Source organism: Apis mellifera, linkage group LG11, assembly GCF_003254395.2.
Source record: "Apis mellifera strain DH4 linkage group LG11, Amel_HAv3.1, whole genome shotgun sequence".
Lineage (NCBI taxonomy): Eukaryota > Metazoa > Arthropoda > Insecta > Hymenoptera > Apidae > Apis > Apis mellifera.
Window position 1 is genome coordinate 13,240,146 of NC_037648.1, and position 15,773 is coordinate 13,255,918.

General features: G+C 40.3%; 1 protein-coding gene across 1 annotated transcript; it reads left to right on the forward strand.

Moving 5' to 3' along the window:
• Positions 1–1,294: 1,294 nt before the first annotated feature.
• Positions 1,295–11,182, forward strand: LOC410347 (protein big brother). The gene is made up of 3 exons (XM_393827.7): positions 1,295–1,753; positions 2,220–2,411; positions 8,691–11,182. Exons 1-3 carry the CDS (start codon positions 1,562–1,564, stop codon positions 9,063–9,065), a joined length of 759 nt encoding a protein of 252 aa, XP_393827.2. The 5' UTR covers positions 1,295–1,561; the 3' UTR covers positions 9,066–11,182.
• The last annotated feature ends 4,591 nt before the right edge of the window (positions 11,183–15,773 follow it).

A 15,773-nucleotide genomic window follows, 5' to 3' on the forward strand; every position in this document is an offset into this window, starting at 1 on the left:
TTCGCTTTAAATTTTCGAAAATTTACAACCCCACGGCAAATACCCCCTTGTAAATCAAATCTAAAATCCCGAAACATTTCAAAATAAAAACTTGTCTTCAAACATTCAAAAATTATCTTTTTGAAAAGATATATTAAATGTGCATATACGCACGATTTCCTTTTTTTTTTTTTTTAAATTTCCTTACTTTTATCGATTTCGAGAGAGGAGTAGAAGAAAAAGTAGGCTATCCTCCCCTCTTGGAGAAAAAAGCGTATACGTATCCTGTGACACCGTGGAAAGGATGGTCGATGTTAATCGCGGATCCTCGACAATGATCCTCTCAAACGGATGAGCCACTCGAGCAACTCGATGAAGATCTCTTCCCTCGAGGGGGATACACGGTGTTTCGAATAGGGACCCCCCCTGACACGTATATACGGGGGAGCCAATCCCCGCCACTCGCCGATCCCGATACAGTATATTACATTATCCTCCACTCTTTTCGCCTCGCCCATCCTTTTTGATCCTCGCCTCCCGACTCGGCGGGATTCGCTTTCATCGAACCAGCTGAACGCGCTACCGTACTTTCCCCCCTTTTTTTTATCGCTATTATTTTTCCCTTTTCTCTCTCCTCTCGGTGGAGGGTCCTCTCGGTGGAAAATGGAGAATGGATTTTGACGTTACGTTAAGTAAAGGAATTCGATTTTTTATTCGATTTATCAATAAGTAATTGAAAAATCTTATTTATCAGAGATTTTCGATCGTTCGATTGAATTATAGTTACTTTGACAAGTTTAGTAGATTAAAATTAAGAAAATAATAATAGATCGAAGAATTTAAATGATATTTTATTTTGTTTTATTTGCGAGTCACGTTTTTTATGGAAAAGATGAGAATAAAATAAAGGAAGGAAATATTTTGTAATCTTAAAGAGACTTGAGAATTTTCGTAATGGCGAAGGGTTAATAATTTGGAAATGGTAAAATAAAATTCGTGATTAGTCGATCCCCGGTTAGAGAACATTGTAGAACGGTTGGTAAATTAACGCGCGAGAGAATTCTCGAGGCAACAATTTACCGCAACAACGGTTGTAAAATTCCGGTTGTAACGAAATTTCAGAGTCACCCCGTAACGGTAACGTTATTCTCCGGCAGGATGAATTTCGCGACGATGACGCTGGGCAGGGCCCCCACCCTTCCTCCTCCTCGTGGTCTCGTCGCTTCTCGCGATTGGATGCGATAGGGGGAGGGAGGCGCGTCGATGGGCGTGGCCTAGCTCGGAACGGGAAAGATCGAAACTCTGCCGCGAGTTCGCGTCTCTTCTTAGTCTCCACTGAGACGCCGCACTGTGCAGTTGGTACACGCGTATTTCGGCTCTCTGTGCAAATTCCGATTTATCGTATATCCTTGTGAATTCGTCTATACACGAGTCCAACATCGTATCATTCGCGATAGAGAAAGAGCAGTGCCAACGAGCGTGTTTCCTAGATCGGATCGACATCTTCGATACGATCTTTGGCTTTTTTTTTTGTTTTTGCTCACTCGTTTCTCGAAACTTAAAGTAAAAAAACCCGTGCAAAATGATGCACACTATGAGCGAACATACCGGTGGCACAGGAGGATTGGGCGTCAGCGTGCTCCCATTCGATGGGATGGGATTGTTCGAGCAACAACGGCCCAGATTCCTCTTCAAGATGCCCAAAGTGGTGCCTAATCAGAAGGCCAAATTCGAGACCGAGGAGTTATTTAGGAGACTGAGTCGGGAAAGCGAGGTAAGTAATTTAAATTAGATTTTTTCTTTTATCTAGTTTTCGCTCTGATCAAATGATACATATATATATCTATATTACTTCGTTCAAGTACACGTTAGATAATCGTTTGTACGTATCGCTCTGTTTATAAATATCGTTATATCGTTCTTCTTCGAGATATTTTCTTTTTTTCTCCTCGCCCATACCGAGATTAAACGAAAGTTACTTTCGAGGAAAGGAATGTTAATTAATTCGGATCGAAGATTCGCGCGTTCGAACGCAATGGAATATCATCGTTTCCTCGAATTTCACGCGTCCCTCGTTCCGCTCGCGAAAATTAATTCGCTCCGTCGATTTCGATCCCTTCCGACGGATCGATCCCGATGGAAATCACGCGCTCGATCCCCGATCAAATTTTTCCCGCTTCGAACTCGAAAATGGTAAAATATCCTTTTTTTTTTTCTTTTCTCTCCCTAAACTTGCACAGGTGAGATACACCGGGTACCGGGACAGACCAGTCGAGGAACGCCAAGTGCGCTTTCAAAATGGTTGCCGGGAAGGTTATACGGAGATCGCGTTCGCCGCGACGGGCACCAATCTCCAGCTGGTTTTCGGCAACGCGTCCGGAAATTACGGCGGCGACATAAACGATTGCGATTTTGAGAAGGAGCGCGGCAAGGTAAGTGAAACGTAAAAACGTCCTTTTATATTTCTTCTCAACCAAACTTTTCTCGCAACTTGTCGATATATTCGATGATCAAAGTTTGTCGGATCGGATAAAATTAGAGGTATTAGAAATTAGTTTAACGATTAATCTCGTTCGAACGATAATTTTGCTCGATCTAATTGGTGAATTGCGGTCGACAGGAGAGAAGGGAGCTCGGACAGGATGCGTACAGTTTTTCGTGTCCTTGGGCGTCGTATGTCGTGGGTGCTGGCGGATAGACAATTTAGTATCCGTTTCTACCTCTCGAACAATGGTGTCACCGCGTCGAAGAAGACATCGAGAGACATCCGGTCCCCAAATTTTTCCCCATCCTCCCCGCGGGTGGTGGTGAACGAGATTTACAACGCGCAACCTTTCAGACCTTTCAGACCTTTTCGTCATTATTATTCTTTACGGATCGGAAATTAATTTAAAACGAGGTTGGCAAAATTGAAAGATACTTTATCTCCAGATACTCGTTTCTTTCTTTTCTTTTTTTTTTTTTTTTCGGAATTAGTCTTCGATCCGACTTTTTTTCCTTTATTAAAGACTCGCTTAACAGGGGTTCGTTGTACGTCGGCGCGGAGGAAGAGGGAGGCGTCGCCATCGCGATCGATCGATAAGAGCGTCGCGAATCCGCCATTTTCTAAAAGAAGCACGCGTCCAGACAACAACATCCCCTTTCACGGTAATCTGATCGTTTTTTTTTTTTTTTTAAATTAAAAATCGAGGAGTAGGATGGAAAATTTTAGAAAAATTTTAGGAAAGGAAAGGGGAGACACATTGACGTGACGTTTAAATTCTCTTCTCGAGATTCAAAGGTTTTAGAAATTGGAAAGGGGAGAGCCTATTAACAGCTACCAGCGAACCAATTAGCGTTTTTCGAAATCCGTCAAACAAGGCGGGACTCGGAGACCGCCAGATGCGTAGACTCTTCACAAGTCACCCGGTATATAATGGGTCATAAATCTTGCTCTACCTCTCTTGGGATCCTCCGAAGGGTGAGCGCAATGTTCCTCTCCGGTTGAAATTCTTCTTCGTTCAAAGTTTCGACTTTCGAGAAATTGGAAGTTCTAGTTTTTCTCTCTCTCTCTTTCTTCTTTAAAATCTCAAAAATATCCCTCTGCGATAAATATCGAATCTAATGTTAACGAATTAAAAGAAAGAGGAAAAATCAAGCAAATAAACAAATTTAAATTGATTTAAATCAATGAACGCGAAATACATAAAAATATATAATATAAATAATAATTCGAAAGATAATAACGAAATATAAATAATATAAATAATAATAATAATAATAATAAAAAATTCGAAAGATAGGAACGAAATTATCGAGTTTAAAAATCGAACAAAAAAAAAAGAAAAAAATCAAGCTTGCGAATAAACCATTAACATAATTATTATATATATAATTAACACAATTTTTTTATTATATATATAATTAACATAATTTAAATCTGAACACGCTCATGGAAATACATAATTAAAAAATTCGAAAGATAGGATTGAAATTATCGAGTTGAAAAAATCGAGCAAGCGGAAAAAAAGGAAAAGAATCAAATTTGCGAATAAATCATTAACATAATTTAATAAACGTGAACGCGCGAAATACATAAAATAAATATACATAAAAATTCGAAAGATAAGAACGAAATAATCGAGTTTGCAAATGAATCAATTTAAATTGATTTAAGTCTGAACTCGCGAAATACATAAAAATACATATTATATAAATATTTATATAAATAATAATAATAATAAATTCGAAAGATAAGAACGAAATAATCGAGTTTCCAAATAAACCAATTTAAATTGATTTAAACCTGAACCCGCGAAATACATAAAAATATATACATAATACAAATAAAAATAATAACAAAAAAAATTCGAAAGATAAGAACGAAATGAGTTTAATCGAGCAAGGAAAAAAAAAGAAAAAAAAAAGAATCAAAAAATTTGCAAATAAATCATTAAACTAATTTAAACTTGAAATACATAAAACTACATATACATAATACAAATAAAAATAATAACAAAAAAAAATTCGAAAGATAAGAACGCGCGAAATACATAAAACTACATATACATATAATCCAATACTTATATATATACATATACATATAATACATATAATCCAAATAAAAATAATAATAAAAAAAAAATTCGAAAGATAAGAACGTGAACGCGCGAAATACATAAAATAAACGTACATAAAAATTCGAAAGATAAGAAATAATCGAGTTTAACCGAGCAAGGGAAAAAAAAGAAAAAGAATCAAAGAATTTGCAAATAAATCATTAACATAATTTAAACTTGAACACGCGAAATACATAAAACTACATAATCCAAATAAAAATAATAATAAAAAAAAAAATTAGAAAGATAAGAACGTGAACGCGCGAAATACATAAAACTACATATACATAATCCAAATAAAAATAATAAAAAAAAAATTCGAAAGATAAGAACGTGAACGCGCGAAATATGTATATAATATAATATAATACGCGAAAACAAACGTATATAAAAATTCGAAAGAGAAGAAATGGTGTCAAGTTTAACCGAGTAAGGATTTCGAAATAAATCGTTAAACTAGTTTAAACTTGAACGCGCGAAATACACGTAGAAATGAATACGCGTGAAATGAGATAAGAACGAGAAATCGATCGAGTTTAACCGAGCGAGAAGGAGCAAGAGTTGAAATGAGCAGGAGAGAGATGCATCGAAGATAAGATCGACGAGAGGTAGTACTCCCGTCTCGCCTCGCCGCTCTTTGCTGCCTGGGCCTCTATCTCGCTCGCGAATCTCTCTGCCCTTAATTATTTCCTCTCGGCGGGGAACGGGCGCGAGACAATGAGCGGTGGACACGTGCAGCCGTGCGTCGTGCTCTTTATTACGCCCTCCTCCCCCCTCCTTCATTGTCGATTAAAACAAAACCCGCGCGGTGGCCGCGGGTCGCCGTGTAAACAACCAACGTGTCTCTTTTCCCTTTTATTTCGAGCATGGAGAAAAAAGAAAAGAAGAAAAGAGATGAATTGATTAATTGCTCGCATCGCCCTTCTTCTCCCCTCCTTATATATGATTCACACGAATTCCACATTTTCATCGAGTTTTTGACAGATATAGCGAATTTCTAACTAATAACGTTACTAATAACGAGATGGATGGAAATTTCTCGGCTCGGGTCAAGCTGATTTACACCGAGAGTGGCTAAAAATATAAATCCTGAGAATTGTTGTTATTATGGTTCTTCGAACAGGGAGAGGGGGAGTCCATTCTCTTCTCTCGCCAATCGTAAAAATCTTCTCTCACGAGGCCGATAAAGAGAGGCCGATCGAAAAAGAACAGAATATCTTTTTTCGCGCAGGTATCGAAGCCTTTCTACAACAACATCTCTTCAAACTCTTCTTCCAACTCTATTCTATTGATAACAGAGGGAGAAGAAAGATTTGATCGAATTACCTCGAAGAAATGTTTTTTTCTACGCTACCGTTTTTCTCAGATGTTGCACGCTGACCCCGCTCAACGTTCACCGAGGGAGCCACCAGTTGACGAATGCCTCGTCCATTGTGGACGCCGCTCGGCAAAAAGGCGAAACGGCACCGCCTACCGAAAAACAAAAGAGCCGTCCAAATAGCTAGCCGTTTGTCTCTCGCAGCGTTCGAGTCATCGTTCCACCCTTTCCCCGATTTTTCACCCCCCTTTCGTTCCGCACAGTTCGACGTTACATCTTGTTTTTTCGACTTTCCCTTCTCCATAATCTTTCTTTCTCGTTCTATTATTATACCCATCAGTGAGCAACATGCAAATAAGCGGGCGAAAGGGTTGCACGGTGGAAAAAGTCGTGAACGAGAGACACGCGTTACAGTTTAAATATCGCCGTCCTATTATTCCTGGCCGATAATGGGCCAGTCACGCCCCTGGCGAGCGAAAGGTGTCGAATGGATTTTTTCATATTTTTTTCTCTCTCTCTCTTTCTTTCTTCGCGTGAGAAAAATTAAACGATGATTAAACGGTTCTTTTACTCACTCTCTTTGTTTAGAACATTTGTCGTAGGATGGAATGAATCGTTTTATTTTTCGCGAGACGCGTTTCCAGGAGAGGAAGTCTGTTACAGGGAAAAATTTATAATGAAATGCAGGTGGAACGTGAATCGAATACCCCGTACTTCCCCATTACGTCAGTCGCGCAGTTTCTACGAATCGATTCCGTAAGCGAAGTCCAATGTTTCGAGCATTCTTTCTCCATCTCTCTCTCTCTCCGATTTAACGTTTACGATCGAAGGTAATACGAGATATTTCCCCCGTATATTTGGAGGGAAAATTTTTGTTCGACGAGTAATTTGGAGGTCCTTTCTTTTCGAAAAGGCGGCAAACCATTAGATTATCGAATTCGAATCCACCACCCGCCGCTCGCAGCTCCCGTGGCTCGGGTTTATGATTGCGTAAAAAAGGGAATCACGCTGGGCGGCCACATTGTTACATCGCTGCGCCGACGACACAGCTGTGTGTCGCGACGGAAAAAACACGAGAGATTCTCGCCTCCCAAAAAAACGCTTCTTCTCCTCGATGGACGAAAAGTCGAATTTTCGTCCTTCGAAGAAAAAAGAATAGAAGGATGAAACAGGTGACGAAATTTTTGTCTCGAGGAAACGGGGGCGGGCGGCCTGGATTCCGTAACAGTTTCTAAATTTCGAACGCCGGAAATCGGGATCATTTGCCAGGAAATAAAATAACCCTGTTGAGCCAGAGGCAGCGGAGATAATTGACCGTTTCGAGTTTTTCGAGGACCCAACGATCGTATATATATATATATATATACCTTCATCGTTTGTCGGTCAACCCGTCTCAAAGCCATAAAATCTTTTCACAAAAATCGTTCCATCTTATCGTCGATTGAACATTTATCTCGAGACTCGAGCGGTGAAGTGAATTTAAATATGAGAAAAATTCCAGAAAAATTATTTCAGGCTCCTTTCTCTCTCTCTCTCTCTCTCTCTCTAGCCATCGTCGACCTCGCAATTTCACCTCTCCCCGACGCTTGTACCTTCCAATCTGCGTAATCGTTCTCTGGAAATAAGAAACGTTCGTGGCGCGAAGGGGGGTTGGAGGGTGGGGAGAAGGAAACATGATTGAAAGTCGAAGGCGGACCGTCAGGCCTTAATGGACCCGCTCCAGGATGCACGAGGAAAAGGAGCAGCGTCTGATTTCTTGCTCCATCCGACGATATTACGACCGCCGTTCCCCAACAATGCTTTAACCCTTTCGTCACTACAACTATATATATATATATATATACACACACAAAGTGTCCTCCAGGCGACTATAATCGCTCTCCATAAACGTGCTACAGGCGATGCTATAGTCACTCTGCATAAGATACCATTGAGATGCTATGGGATTATAGTCACTTTGTAAGATGATATAGTCACTCTGTATAAAATGCCACTGATAGTCACTCTACATAAGATGCCATTGATATATTATAGTCATTCTGCATAAGAAGCCATTGATATGTTATAGTCACTTTAAATATGAAGCCATTGATATATTATAGTCACTCTAAATATGAAACATTGGTATATTATAGTCACTCTAAATATAAAACTATTAATATATTATAGTCACTCTAAATATGAAACTATTAATTTATTATAGTCACTCTACATAAGAAGCCATTGGTATATTATAGTCACTCATAAAAAGCCATTGATATATTATAGTCACTCTAAATATGTAGCCATTGATGTATTATAGTCACTCTAAATATGTAGCCATTGATGTATTATAGTCACTCTAAATATGAATTGATATATTTATAGTCACTCTGCATAAGATGCCACTAATATAGTCATTTTGTATTAGATGTCATTGAGATGCTATAGTCACTCTCTCATAAGAAGCTATTAATATATTATAGTCACTCTGCACAAGATGCCATTGATATACTATGGACGATTATAGTCATTCTATATAAGATGCATGTTGTAGATATGACGATTATATTTTCCTGAAAAGCATTGTTATTTTTATCACTAGTTTCTCACGAGATTAATAAAAATCGCTAAAAAAAAAATGTCATTTTTAATTATCGTTCTCAAAAAGGATGCAAATACGCGTATTATCCTATTATTCCCAAAAAAAAAGAAAAAAAAAAAGGATGTACGCGTATATAAGATAATGCTCGTTCTCGAGCGGATGCATCCCTGCCCCGTAGAATGGTGGTCAAGCACGATCGTTCTGTTTCCAGGTACACCTGAGATCCCGGCTGATCATGAACGGCGTGTGCGTGATGTGGCGCGGGTGGATCGATCTCGAGAGGTTGGACGGCGTCGGTTGTCTCGAGTACGACGAGAAACGCGCGGCCGAGGAGGACGCGCTGCTCCGCGACCAGCTCGAGCGTTACAACCAGCGCGTGCGCGATTTCGACGAGAAGCAACGGGCGTACAGGAGCTCGGCCGCGCAGCCGCCACACTTGAACCACCACCACCACCACCACCACCACCACGGCCACCACGGCCACCACGTGAGCGGGGCCGCGGCGGGGACGACGGGCGCGATCGAGGCCACCCACCTCACCCACCGCCAGGATCCAGAGATGGAGGTGAGGCTGAGGGCTTACTGAGGCAGCGAGAAGGCCGCCACCAACGAGACCAGTTGAGCTGTTTTTCGATATCTGGGAGCGACACTCCGCATCCTCCCGACCGGATGGATAGAGGATAGAGAAGGAGGAGGAGGAGGAGGAGGAGGGGCGAAGAGTCGCGGGAGAAGGATATTCGGACGATTTATTCGTTCGAACGGATGGATGGATGGATGGATCTGTGTTTTTTTGGAGAAGATACGAGGGAGGTGTTTGAAGAGAACAACGATCGTTTCATTATTTTCTTATAATTGCCTTGAATGAATTTTTTCTTCGAAGAAAGATAAAAAAAAGAAATTTAAAAATTAGGGGGGGAAGTTAGTTACACCGGGTGTATTATATTTTTTTCTAATTCGAATTCTGTATAATAATCTCGTTACTTCTTATTCTCGGGATACGATACGATAATGTTAATGTAATTCTATACATATATATATATATATATATATTGAAAAAAAAAAAAAAGAAAGGAAAATCTTATCTAGTTCATTTACGAAAATAAACTGTATCGAAATCCTCGTGACTCCAACCGTTCCGTCCTTTTACCACCTCTCCTCCCCCCTCCCCCCTCCTCCGCCTTTCCAAACAAAGAGTTTTATAAGGTCGATATCGATCGAGCGTACGTACGATTCGAGTGACGCTCGATCGATGTCAATGCACGATCAATGATCAGCGATAGTTAGAATTTAAGCAATGTTAAATATACATTCGTACTAACAACTGCAACGCCGAATTTCTTATGTACAATTAACGATAATAAGGATCGCATCGTGTTTAGCATTTAAGGAACGAGTTTCTTTCTTCCATTTACGAAATTCGTTGAAAAATTATTCACCGTGTTGCGTCCAATTATATACCCATTATTCATCGAAACGAAGCGAGCAATCGTGTCGAGAGTTCTTTCCATTCGATTCTATATATACATATATACATATACACACATATATATGTATGTATGTATTTCGTATTTTTGTTTCTCTCGTTACGAAGATATATCGAGTAATAGGTGTAAGGATAATATCGTTAGATGAACGATGTACCTCGTAAACAGTAACAAACGTAAAGGAGAATTAGAGAGGAGAGGATTAATTTTACAAACTTTACGATTGTTCCTGTCCTAATCGCATTCGTCAAAAGCCGTGCAACGAATTTTTTCCCCTCGACGAAGCTTTTTTTCTTCTTTTTTTTTTCCTCCTCCCCTTATCTGGAGAAAAGATCGCTCTCGAGTCTTGGCTCCGATTTTACATATCAGAATCCGCGATCGATTCGACTCGAAACTTTCCCCTTATTTTACCCGATCAAACCGATAATTTTATTGCCAATATTAGTTAATACAGTAGAAACATGTAGATATATACGTTTATATATCCGATTAACTAATACATAGAGTTATAAAATATTTATTTCATTCTTACGATCCATATATATATATATTTCCCTTCGATTCGAGTTGATATTCGAGCTCGAATTAATCGAATCGTTCGTTTTTTCGTCAAATTAGATCCAATCATTTCGATTTCATTACACGCATTATCCGAAAAGTTTCTCCCCCGTTTCCTTCGATTTAGAAGAAATTAGACGAATAGGAAAGGGAAAAAAAAAAGAGGAGGATCGTACGATTCTTTTCAACGAAAAAAACGTCGACGCGAATTGGAATTTTCGGGAGGAGGGATATGGAAGAGAGATGGGAGGGCGTGCGTCATGTTTAACGAAAGAGGAGCATGATTCACATGGGGATTCCCCCTTCCTCCCCTCCCTTCCCCCCAGAATTCCTCGCGAGCGAGCGACCAAGATTTCGTTTCGTATTCGTCGAATATACATATATATATATATATATATATAAATATATATGCATAAGAGCGATGCCCGACGATCTCTTACGTTGCATTGTACATATTTGTAAAGACTTAGGTTAATTTGTAACCAGGCGGCTTCTCCATTCCGGAATCGCGAACAGGGGAAAAAGTGGGAGAGAGAGAAAGAGAGAGTGAATGAGTGAGCGAGCGAGAGAGAGAGAACGTGAGATAACGCGCGACGATCCTCGACGCCTCGACGATTGTATAAAGCTGTTCATCGATTAAACGTAATTTTCCGTCGAACAATCGTGTCCGTTTCACGTTTTTATTTACTTTCCCCTCCTCTTTCCTCGATAAAAAAAAGGAAAGAATCTGTTATTTTAGAAAAATTGGAAATTGATTTCTCCTTTGGATAAATAATCTTTACCTTTCTTATTCCGTAACGTATCCTTTCTCTTAGTCACCTCTTATCTCTCTATCTGTATCGTCGTTTCTTCGAAGAAAAAGAAAACCGAGTGTTCATTGCTCGAACGGAATAACGGAAGAATGGTAAATTGAAAAATCCTGCTCCTGAGGAACGAGAGAAGAAATTGGTAAAGAAGGATCGTATCTGGAAGGAGAAGAGAGAAAATAACAATCGTTGGAAAGGCAAGACGAATTGAACGATCGAGGAGGAGAAAGGATCCGATATACACGATGCGCGTCGCGCGCGCACGAAGCTTGCGCGCATGCGCGCCCACGTACACACCTACGTACACACACCTACGGGCATACGTGTTTACGGACAGAGTGGAGGGGGGGCCTCTGAGCCGTCGGAGGGGTCATTTTCTGGAATAATGCCGTGGGCGTTCGGGCGTAGAAACGTACACGGGTATCGAGCACCGTTGATCCTATCAAATGGGAATCATCCGGAAATCACCCCCGGTAAATCTGCTTTTATTGTTTCCCAGCTAAACGTTCCCCTTCCCCTCGCAACATCGAATTCCTCTGTTCCAAATTGGATATATATACACCGTTGGATTATTCGTCATTACGAGGGATAAAAGCGACGTGTCTTTTCTTTTTCTCTTCTCTTAAATCGATACGAATTGTTGAAACTTTTTTTTAAAAAGAGGAGAGGGGAGGGGAGGATAATTAGGAGAAGTGTATCGATGTAAGACGATAATGCGAGCGTCGGAATTCTTATAAGAAGCCTTACAAGCGGAGAACCGATACGGGGGAACGAGGACCGTTGTCACTTCCCACGAGATCGCGAAACCAACGGAAAATTCGTTACTCTCGTTCCTTCCAAGAAAGTGTGATCTGAAAGATACTTTTATTGAATGAATTATTCTCGATTAATCATTTGATAGCAATTATTCAGGATAAAAGAAAATGAACGAATTGTCAAAATATTCTTGTTTCAATTAGAAGAAGCGTAAGCGTACAATTCCAATGTAATAATAATCCCTAGAATCTCGATGATTAAGCTTCGATATTAATTTAATCGATAACTTATTATTATTTAAGATCGATGAATTTATCTATATAAAATTAGTAACAATTATAATTATCTAAATCTAAAAAGAATAATAATTTCGTGATCTTAATGATAATAAAATCTGCAACAAATTGTACACATTTGTTGCAAGAGACGTACGAATTTATTTTTTATATCTTTTTCTATATCTTGATAAATTGATAAATTTATAATCTTGATAAACTTGATAAATTTAATCAAAAACATTATTATTCGATAAGATCGTGAATTGTCCTTCTTATAAGAAATTTTTATTAGTACAATAATACACAAAGAATTTATAAACGATTAATTTTCAAAGATTGGAGAAACTGCGGATGGATGGGATAAAGGGAATTGTAAACACCTGCGTGACTGTGAGATTAACAATGAAGGAGGGGAGGAGGAGGAGGAGATGCACGGAAACTGAAAAGTTTCGAGTGGGTTTGCGAAGTGAATCAACGGACGAGGCGTGGAAAGGCGGCGGGATAATTTATTGGCAGGAGCCGTGACTTTTTGCCTCCATTATGCAAAATCCCGACACGATTTCCCGTCGAGAGTCGCCCACTCGAGGATCGAGGCCGAAATCGAGAATGGAAAGGAAATCGGCCGGGGGCCCTCACCGGTCATCAATTACGATTGGAAATAAATCGAAGGCAGATGCGACGGGGTGCTGCCTACGGGGCCAACCTTCCTCTATTCCTCCTCTTCTCTCCTTGCCTCGCCGATTTTTCTCACCCCCCGCCGACAATACGACTGTTTTCAACAAATACAAAACGATACACGAGACCGTTTCCACCCCCTTCCATTTTATATATATATACTCCCTTGGCACCCTCCTCGAATTCCTCGAGGCTCTTTGGATTTCAATAAATTGATGCGTTTATCGAAATGGATTTCCTCTCTCGAATACACCCAGCTGAGTGTAAATTAATAAAGTAGAATTGGGATACTTTTCGGATTTAAGCGTATTTTTATTTTTAGAAAACTCGAGAAGTTAAGTCGAGCGAGAATAAATCGATAAAAATGTGATTTTTTAAATTTTCGGAAGTTAGTTTAATTTTTTTCAATTAAAAAATTGCACGGAGCAATTTTATAATTGGAAGTACGTGGTTCCCTTTAGACCGAGCTTAATAAATAACACGATTGCGATTGCGACTGATTAAACCGTAACGAGGCAACGATACCTCGGTTTTTTATCAGGCGACCACAGGAAGTTGGTCGATAATAAGCCTTCCTCGGACGAGGGAATGTAAGAACGGAAACGAGAACGCGTTAATATTCGCGCTTATGATATATTAATTCTCGAAAATAATCTCTATATTCTTTTCTACGCGCGACGGGTTGGATAATTTCAGCAATTCAGTGACGAAAAGGAGGGAGAAAGAAAGAGAAAGTTTTTCCTTAAGCTCGTTCCCTATTTTCGTTTTCCATCGTTCGCCAAACCAAAAATCCGAAATCTAATCCTAATGTGAAAACGGAGGGAAGAGAGTTCTTCTATTCTAAAATACGAGCAACCGGATCGAAGCCTCTCGAACGCACGATCCTCTCCGTTCCCCCCTCCACTCCTATTCCATTCTCGTCCCCATTCGCGTCGTTTATGTTTTGACAGAAAACGCGTCCGCCCGCTTCCATTCCGTTCCTCCCAATCATTCCCCCTCCTTCTCCTTCCCCGTCCTCTTTAAACTTCTCGCCGAGAGGCGAGGTGGAAGAAGGGAAGAAGGAAAGAGGATCCTCTGTCTCTCTCTCTCTCTGGATCTAACCTCGCATTAGAATCGAAGTTACGTGAAGAAATTTATTATTATTTATAAATTCTTCTATCGACGATTCTCGGTTCCTTCCTAAAGTTTCGAAACAAATTCTTCCTTCGTTCGAGTGTGTATCGCGATTCTACGGTGTTTGTTTTGTCTGTTCAAATATCATCGGGATTATATACATCGTTTAAACGAGGGAGCGCGTCTATGAGCGTTACAATGAGCGCGCATATGCACGCACGCCTTCGACTCGAACGAGTTTTCAAAACACGACGAGAATCTCTCGTTTCCACGTGGTGGGTCCTCGTAAAACGCGTGCGCGACGGTTAACGTGTTCGTTCGAATGTTAACACGTAGCAAGCAGTCGCGTAGATACGTTTATTTCAATTTTTCTTTCGATCCCCTTCTCGTTCGAATTTCTCGAATTAGCAAGATACGAGGAATTTTTTCCTTCTTATCGTTAAAAAATGATTAACGATATACACTTTTGAATGAAAATTTTTAATTATTACGTTTGTTATTAAACGAACTTTAATCTACACAACAGTTTCAAGAAATATTTTTTAATCGAATATTATTCATTTCCCGGCGAGCGGACTTTTTCCATTACAGCGAATGAAACGTAGGTTGGCGCCAATCCACGGATGCGCGTGGATCGGGCTTCGTTGTTGGGGCCCGTCGAGTTTTGTGTGCCAACAAGCTAAATACGTTTCACGGATGGCCGCCTTCGATCAATGCAGCCCGATTCGACGAGTGCGTGCACTCGTAAGAACTTGCTCGGCCAAGCGGACCAAGGGGGGGGACCACCAGTCGTACACCGGTGTATACCTTTCAGCTTTCCCTGGTAGGCGTCGATTAAGATGACGCTCGTGTCTCCTCGAGGCTGGCAAAACGGCAACGCCTCTCCCGATCGAGAGATTCATTGGAGCATCTTTACATATATATTATTGGAAATACTTTGAAATATATATACATTTAACAGGTATTTTTTAAAATACTATGCTCGTGCAATCGCATATCGCTTTTTACTTTAGTTTATTATAAGATACAATGAACGATGTATGTACGACACGGAATATTGTTTAGACACTGTGTTTCGCTGGTAACGTCGCAACCTGTTCATTCGACAGATGTCTCTTCCTTCGCATACTTTTTTCTTCCACGTCGACCGCCTCGGAACAGTTTTAAATAATTGCTACATATACTTTGATACTTTCAAGAGAACTACTTGTTGAATCGAGCCATTCTTCTCGTTCCTCGGGCAAAGACGAAGAAGAAGGGGCTCATTAGTGAACGTGGATAGGCACCTGCCTGCGCGATGTCATAATTTATGAGGGTGAACGGGAAGCAGGGTAACGATTAGGTAATAAATAGTAGGAGAGGCCTATCCTTCCTCCGTCTCCCTCGCTCTCGCTCTCCCACTCGTCGCGCGTATTCGTTTCCATTCGACTCGGGGGAGTGAATTAATAAAAAGACCCCCGGCTGCTCCTCGCCGCACAGATGTCGCCCCTCCGCGAAGGGGGTGTCTCTTTTATTTTTATTGCCAAGGGTTAATAGAATAGTTTGCATTCTCCGAATGTCAGAATACAAAGCGTACATACGTATGTAAGGACAATAATTATTTATCTTATCAAGAAATGTAAAT

Excerpts from the sequence above, each read along its gene's own strand:
- LOC410347 (XM_393827.7), top strand. The coding sequence starts at position 1,562 with ATGATGCACACTATGAGCGAACATACCGGTGGCACAGGAGGATTGGGC. Across the intron at positions 1,754-2,219 it reads GACTGAGTCGGGAAAGCGAG|GTGAGATACACCGGGTACCG; the intron begins GTAAGTAATTTA and ends AAACTTGCACAG. Across the intron at positions 2,412-8,690 it reads TTGAGAAGGAGCGCGGCAAG|GTACACCTGAGATCCCGGCT; the intron begins GTAAGTGAAACG and ends TTCTGTTTCCAG.